General features: G+C 45.2%; 1 protein-coding gene across 2 annotated transcripts in view; it reads right to left on the reverse strand.

The window, feature by feature from the left end:
- The window catches only part of COPG1 (COPI coat complex subunit gamma 1), a 31,444-nt gene extending 23,564 nt beyond the window's left edge, over nt 1-7,880 (reverse strand). The window contains exons 1-4 of one of the 2 annotated variants that reach the window (XM_034776213.1): nt 7,774-7,880; nt 2,707-2,759; nt 1,735-1,815; nt 422-493 (exon numbers count right to left, since the gene is read on the reverse strand). In XM_034776213.1, coding sequence (XP_034632104.1) covers nt 422-493; nt 1,735-1,815; nt 2,707-2,759; nt 7,774-7,801 — 234 coding nt within the window. In that variant the 5' untranslated portion in view covers nt 7,802-7,880. Of the gene's footprint in view, nt 1-421; nt 494-1,734; nt 1,816-2,706; nt 2,760-5,096; nt 5,250-7,773 lie in introns of those variants that run through there. The other variant, XM_034776212.1, reaches the window with a different exon arrangement.
- Nucleotides 7,881-8,106: the final 226 nt, after the last annotated feature.

An 8,106-nucleotide genomic window follows, 5' to 3' on the forward strand; every position in this document is an offset into this window, starting at 1 on the left:
CAGCCCTCTGCCTTCACTAGCAGGACCAAGTACTGATTTTGCCCCAGATCCTCAAGGATTGAACTCACAACCATGGGTTTAGCAGGCCAATGCTCAAACCACTGAGCGATCCCTCCCCCCATAAGCTAGTGTGCTCTAGATTCACACCCCATCTTGCCACATACAAAGTCTTCATGTAGACAAGCCCCAAGTCACCAAAGAGCAACAGGGAAAAATGAGGCACTACTAAGATGTCAGTAACTAGAAACAGATGCACTTCATAACAATCATGTGCATGTGGGGGGTATGGATCAAGTGATTTTACCCAGGGGAGAGCAGCTTGTCACATAAAGAAATAGCTCAGGGCTGAATGTGAGGCTCCCACCAGCATCACATCCTGCTAGACAGATGTACACATAAAATGCATTAGTATAGGACTTACATCATTGGACTGGAACAGCTTGGTCATGGCAAAGAAGGATTCCGTAGCTTCCATCACACCCAGGTGCTCCCCCTAGAAAGGGCAAAATAGAGACAGAAATTCTTATTTACAAAAAAGCAGTTTTTGTACAGGTTAAAAGTTCCAGGACAACAGATTATTTATCCAAAGAACAGGTACAGCTTGGGTTATGACAAGGTGAGTTCCCCCCAAGTTTGCCTCAACACTGGCAGGGAGGAACCACCTCCAATGCCCATCGATAGGGCCCTACCAAATTCACAGCCGTGAAAAATGCATCGTGGACTGAGAAATCTGGTCTTCTGTGTGCTTTTACCCTATAATATACAGATTTCATAGGGGAAACCAGCATTTCTCAAACTGGGGTCCCAACCCAAAAAAGCATGGGGGGGATTCCCATAGTTATTGTGGGGAGTCGCGGTATTGCCACCCTTCCTTCTGCGCTGCCTTCATAGCTGGATGGCCGGAGAGCGGTGGCTGCTGGCCAGGCGCTCAGCTCTAAAGACAGCGCCCCATCAGTAGCAGTGCAGCATTACCATACCATGCTATCCTTATGCGCTGCTGCCTTCAGAGTTGGGTCAAGACCCCTACAGTTACAACACCGTGAACTTTCAGATTTAAACATCTGAAATCATGACATTTACGATTTAAAAAATCCTATGACTCTGAAATTGGCCAAAATGGACAGTGAATTTGGTAGGGCCGTACCCATTTGCTGGCATAGATGGAAGAAAACCTTACTCAGCACTGTTACAGAAGCATTACAACATCTGTCAGCAACAAGCCAATGTCCTGAAGGATGAGAGAGGAGTTCAGACTACATAGCCCATTCAACACTCCATCTCAGCTGAGATGGCTAATAAGGGGCCAGTTAGGTCCAGATTTTTAAAAGTAGTTAGGTACCTAAAGATGCAGATTAGACACTGAGTGGGATTTATAAAATACCACTAGGCGCCTACCTGCTTCTTTAGGTGCCTAAATACCTTTATAAATCTGGTTCTTAGTAACCGCTGCTATGTGAATACCTGATCACTAGGAATTGGATTTAGAACCAAGGTGGTCATCAAACAGCTGTAAGACAATAACTTCCAGTTGCTACCAATCTGTGCATTTTGTTTTTTAAATTGCCCATTCTATCACTCCAGAACTCTTTGGGCCTGGAGAAAGTGGTAACTTACTGGAACAGCGGTTTAAGTAACATTTCATAAGGCACTAGCTAAAATTAGCAGGCCAAACTAGTTTATAAAAGAAAAACATTTAAAATCTAAAGAACTCCTAGCTCATGTTCTCTCCATTACCTGGTTTATGAGGTACAGAATCTTGGTGAGGATGTGAGCACATTTCCGAGGGTTTATTGGCGTCTCATTAAACACCCGAGCCTAGAAACAAACAAAAACATGAAGAAGAGTCCAGAAGACAGTCTCTGTGACAGTTTATCTAACACATTGTGTGAACTGAGCCACTGATGCAAGTTACAGACTGGATATTTTAGGATTCTCTCGATGACTTCAGATCAGACTTTCTCAGTTTGCGACAGAAGAGATGCCCGCACCTTCCCAACAACTATCTCTACTAATTCACCATGGGATCTGAAAGCCACACTGTGATAAAGGTTCTATAGGCCAAATTTCAATCTCAGCTACACTCATGCAACCCCACTGTAAGAGGAACAATTCTGGTGACGATGCACAAACCAGAATAGAATCTAACTCCCTCTCTCAGAGCGGAGCTGTTTCTGCAGGGCTAACAAGAGCAAACAGTACTAAAAATGTTATTTCTGTCACTGAAATGAACAGATATAACTCTGAATTTCAAGGAGCAGGTCTGCAGACAAAAAAAAAGGCCTTTTTAAAAACAAAAAGTCATTTTTCAGAGCAGACCCACCCTTTAAAGGCAAAGATTGTCCAATAGACAACCACATCCTGTTTTTTAATTTCCCTATCCTACTAGAATTTTAGGGCACCCAAGGCAGAATCCCCCCCTAGTAAGAAGAGTTGGGAAAAACGGAAAATCTATTCTTCCTACAGACAAAAATACATCCATTTACTCACATTTACAGTTTACTAACTCTTTTCATTGTTATACAAACAGGATCCAATTGTGCACCCTCCAAAAAAAATCAATGGGAACTTCCCCTTTGCTATTTATTTAAATACCAGCAGGATTGGGACAAAAGTGTAGTTAATTTCTAAAGATCTCTAACTTCCTGCCCCAGAAAGGAGACTATACCACTGAGGATGTCCATAAAAGACAGGATTTTTACAATTTACCTCTTGCAACACTGCACTCTTCTCCAGGTGCTGGAATGGATTGGAACCTCCACCTATAAGATAATTAATAACGGTGATCCAGGAATTGTGCTGTGTGAAAAGACACTAGAAAACCTCCCTTTTGATCATACCTTTTACGCCTACATCTTAAAATAGCTTAAACATGAACGCACTTTTCAGAGAATTTTCCAAAAACATCAAGTGATTGTTGTTGTTTTTCTTTAATCAACCTTATCCCCTCCTCATTGGGGGTGTCCAATAGGTTCTCCCCACCTTGCAGCAATTATCCATCAGTTAAGGAAAACTGTACGAGACTTTCTTCAGAGCTAATCAATGTTACTCCTAGATGGGCCAGAGGAGGTTGTTGAATATAAAGAGCTCCCACTTTCAGTCTCCAGGTCTGAGAGCACTGCCAGCTATGGGAGCAAATGATCAGGCCCAGAAATTAAACCCAGTGTAGCAACTGCCATAGAAAACACTAAACACCAGACTGTGGGAATCTGGACTACTTTATACTTTGCATTATAAAAACAATCAGAGAATTCATCAGTAAACTATATTTTTTGATATGCAGCTAATTACAAAAGCCAAAAGTGGACTGGAGAGCCTGGAAAAGGTGCATTTAATCATTCCATTTAGTAGACTGCATGCTACTTTCTGATGAAAAACAGGAAAAAATGGGTCTGGAATGAGCAGAAGGCAAGAACTACAATTATGATTAGTATCTAGTCCTCTTTAAGTGTTTATTAGTGAGCTGCAGCCTTTCATAAACTGATAACTCTTGACAAGCAAATTTAATTAGTGCCTAACCTCAGTGTGGCCCACAGGCTAGATACAGCCCATGGAACTCCACACTTCAGCCTATGGCCGGGTCATGTTTAATACAGAGATGCTGCCTGGAAAGAGTAGAGCTCCTGACATGCAATGATCTAGACTTGAAACATCACATGCTGGGCTCAATAGTCTTTGTAAGAATCATCCCTAAAGACAAGTTTCCTGTGGTGTTTGCCTGCAGCAGGGGCTCCAAAATGCTCAAAGTAACATAAAATGCATTAGTATAGGGATGATTCTTACAACTACTGGTCCCAGTTTGTGATGCTTCAAGTCCAGATCATAATGGAACATTGCATTCTGCTGATTCTTAGGGAAGTAAGATGCAGCCATTAGGCTCAGAATAAGTTACAAAGGCAGTACCTGGCTGGGCAAAGCTTGGACGCTTACATGTTGGAGTGGGAAAATAAGAATGAGAAGTGAGTAGGTTAGCATAAAATCCCAGTGTGTGCATGTGCACATGTGCCAAAGAGGGGTTTGAAAAAGCAAATCCTAGTAATTTTACTGGCAACTACGTACAACTAACTCTGCATCCTGACAGCCACTCTGACCTCCATTTGTGATTCTAAAATCTGCCATTAACAGCAACAATCACCATCAATTACTTCACCCTTCTCTAGCACCTTCCATCTAAGCAGCTCAAAGCACTTTACATATTTTGATCTAAACAATTATCCCTATTTTAGAGATGGCGAAAACTGAGGCACAGAGAAGTTAAGGGCTACACTTTCAAATATGGCCTCTGTTTTTGGGTGACCAACTTGATATGCTTTGGGTCCGATTTTCAGATGTGCTCTAAATTGACTTCAATTTGTGTTGGGGGTGCTCAGAACCGTTACATGTCTAAAGTTGGCCCCCCAAAATTAGAGTCCACTTTTGAAAATATGTCCTTAAATCACTTGACCCAGACCACATAAGAAGTCTGCTTTATAAACTTGCAATTGGGACATCAGAAATATCAGCCATCTATTTTTAAAAGCTATCCACATATATGCCAGGTAGGCCAGTGACTGATTTGGGGGACAAAGAGCCAGGAGACAGGGCAGGGAGAGAAGAGAAGGCAGAGCATGAGGGGATGGAGTAGTCAGGTTTTCTCTAGATGTCATTTCAGGTGCATCCTCTTTAATCACCTGCCCCTCGCTGTGCAGCTGGCTTTGGGACATCTCTGCAGTGCAGCGGGTAAATAAGGACTTCTATAAATCAGTGGGGCGCTGGGTGAGGTGAGCAGCCCAGGAAATAAAGGACCCCGCAACTTCAAGTGGCTGGGTCTGCAAAGTTGGCGTGGGCAGCCAGAGCCCTGGGGAGCGCTGTGGGCAGAGTTAAGGAGATCGCCTGGAAAGGTCACTAGCCGGGGGCACCTCACCAGCCGAGCCGGGAAGGGGCCGAGACCCGGGGCAAAGGGCTGAACGGACACGGCAAGGCAGCGCCCACCCCTGGAGCCGCGAGGCCGGGCCCGGAGCCCAGCTCAGAAGGAGACCCGAGGCGGGCAGCGCTGACGGGGACAGACAGAGGGTCCCACGTCGGCACATTCCCCCGGGACGGGCCCGTCACACACTCACCGGCCTCCTCGTCCTTCTTATCAAACTTCTTCAGCATCCTGCCCCGGGCTGGGGGCGCGGGGCCTGGGGCGCGCGGGGCGGGGGGGTCTCTAGCCCAGCACCTCCACTTCCGGCTGCGGCGCCGCTTCCTGCCAGCCTGTCACTGGGACAGCTCAGCCGGACAGCGCCGCGCACGCGCGTTCGGGCCTGGCGGCTGGTCGGGCTGACGTGGCTGCCTGGCCCAACGCCCGACAAGGGGAGGAGGCGTTGGCGCTGAGCGGGGGGGGGGCAGTGACTGAGGGGGGCCTAGAGCCTGGGGGCGGGGCAGTGACGGGGGGGGTACAGAGCCTGTGAGGCAGTGACTGAAGCGGGCACATAGCCTGTGGGGCAATGACCTGAGTAGTTAAAAGTTTCTCTGGACCTAGGTTATTTCAGATGCTGTATTTGTTAATCTCCTGCCCCTCTGCAGCGGGTTTGGGAGACAGGAATACTATTTCCTGGGGAAGCTCAGTGCTATTAGAGGGAGAAAAACTCCTGCCAAATGTGGGACCTGGCAACATATAATTGATAGGGTCGGGCCAAGGCATCTCCTTTACCTACTGCACCGTGGTCCTGCCCCACCAGTTTCCTGGGGCCTTCCATTGGCAGCAGGGCTCAAAAGTGGGTGACATTTCCAGCCTATAGTGAAGGATGTGAGAGACCTGTAAGGTTTATTGAACCTAGGATTTGGTTTAACATTTCACAAAAGTCTTTTCTGCCCATATCTAGAGGGGTCTGTTGGAGGAGAGTATTAAAGATCACAGGACGTTCTTTGAGAATCTGATGGGATTATTGAAGGGGTCTTGGCTCACGTTCCCTTCTGCAATAATACACCTGCTGCCACATGTGAGCTATCACTGAGGCCAGGATGGCTGCTGGGGTCATTTCTGCAGTCTTATTGTGGCCAGTGCCTATTTTCTTTCTATATAAGCCATTGGGACACCCTGAGTGCTCTTTACAATCATACACTGTTCTGTTATTCTAGGCTTAAAAGCCAGCTGCTGATTTCACACAGTTATATTTAAAGGCATCATTTCAGGGGGTGCAGTTCCCCTCTGAGTAGAGCTTGCATTCCCAGTCAGAGCTTAAAGGAGGAAAAATAAACGTTTCCCACTGTTGATGTGTATTTTTTTTAAAAAAATAGGAGTACTTGTGGCACCTTGGAGACTAACAAATGCTCCAATAAATGTGTTAGCCTCTAAGGTGCCACAAGTACTCCTGTTCTTTTTGCGGATACAGACTAACAGGGCTGCTTCTCTGAAACCTTTAAAAAAATGAATCCCTTCCCTCATGTTGAAAGTTGTAGTCCAGTGCATGAGCCACACCAAAGCAGTAAAGGGTTCCTGTCCCACAGAGCTCACAAGAACTGTAAGTGAGCATAATATAGAAAAATAGAATACTCAGCTACGACAGAAGGTGGTGCTCATAGCTAGACACTCCAAACTGGAAATAAAGTGCAAATTTTTAAAAGTGAGAGTAATTAACTATTGGAAGAATGTATCAGGGGATGTGGTGGATTCTCCATCATTTGAAATCTTTTAATCAGAAGTGGATGTCTTTCTAAAAACTAGGCTCTAGTTCAACCCCAACTAAAAGCTTTTCCATTCCTGCCTTGCCCCCAGAAATACCACAGCTGTTCCCTGGCATCATGAACCCATCTACTGCCCACCCCCCAAAATAGCAGTAATGCATCCCACAGATGACTTTGCTCCTCTTATCTACCTCTTGAATAGCTCTAACAGTCTTCTGGATTGTGTCAGGATTGTTTCAGGCAAGCAAGGAATAACTAGTAATATCTCACAGTTGGTTTATATTGCTCCTTTCCCCCAAAGCAGATACTAGGTTATATACTGGGATACATGACAGCTGTTGAGAGCACAGTAACACTACACAATTTAGGAATATGAGAAAACATACTATATCCTATGTAAACTACAGGGGAAATTAAGGAAAGCAGAATGGAATTAATCAAGTCCAATTTGGCCAAGACACTGGGGTTAGCAGACTGGCTCTTGTAAAAAAACACCATGGGATTGTTAATGACCAAATGAAATCATGACAATTTTGACATCTCATTCTAACAGATGGCACCTCCAGCCACACAGCACAGCACCCCCTATCATCACGATGGCACATTTGTTCAGTACTGACTCAGGGAGAAGGGCATTACTTACCGAACCACTGAAACTCTACACTACCTTTTACAAGTGAGCTATCAAGAACTAGTTCTGATCCAGCCCAGCCCTACTTAACTTGTGAGATTCAAGATTTGACTGGTCACAGCACCAGCTGGTATGGCTGTAAATCAGACAGTGCTGGGTGGGATCACTTAGTCCTTTTAACAAATGGGGTGGTCAGCCACCCTGTACTGACACTGAGCTGTGGATTGCATCATCATCTTCCGTAGTTATCCCAACTTGGATTCAAAGTGCTTGCAAAAAGAAACCTGGTACGTTATGAATCTACCCACAGATCTTATTATTGTCAAAGTTAGTGGTGTTTTACCTAAAGTTGCCTGCTAATAGCATACTGTTTTGTTCACCTGCCTGATCCCCTAAATCAAGAAGTGCATAGGTGGTCTGTTCAAGGGAACGTAGCCTGACACGGTAGCTCTGCTTTAATGCCTGCTGGGAAAATATGTAATAAGAAATGTACTTACTGTAGAGTAAGTAGTCCTCAGAGAACATGGTAATGTCTGGGATAAACTCCAGCTAGTTTGAGGGCAGCTTCTCATTCTGGTCTGTCCTTTACTTGTTCTGTGTAAATGGCTTGTGTACTTTGTACCAGTGTGTCAGCCCCAGCTCTTTGCTGTTATCTCAAAACCTCACTGAAGGAGTTGGAGTCAGGGTCCAACAGGGAAAGCTGACATTTCACACTTCACACAGTTGCATTCATGACTTGTAAAAGCCAGCAATTCTGCTAGATCTCTTGCTGGTGAGGGGACCCAGACAAAATACCAGAGGCAGGGAGTCAGATCCATTGCTGATGAAAA

Source organism: Trachemys scripta, chromosome 7, assembly GCF_013100865.1.
Source record: "Trachemys scripta elegans isolate TJP31775 chromosome 7, CAS_Tse_1.0, whole genome shotgun sequence".
NCBI lineage: Eukaryota > Metazoa > Chordata > Testudines > Emydidae > Trachemys > Trachemys scripta.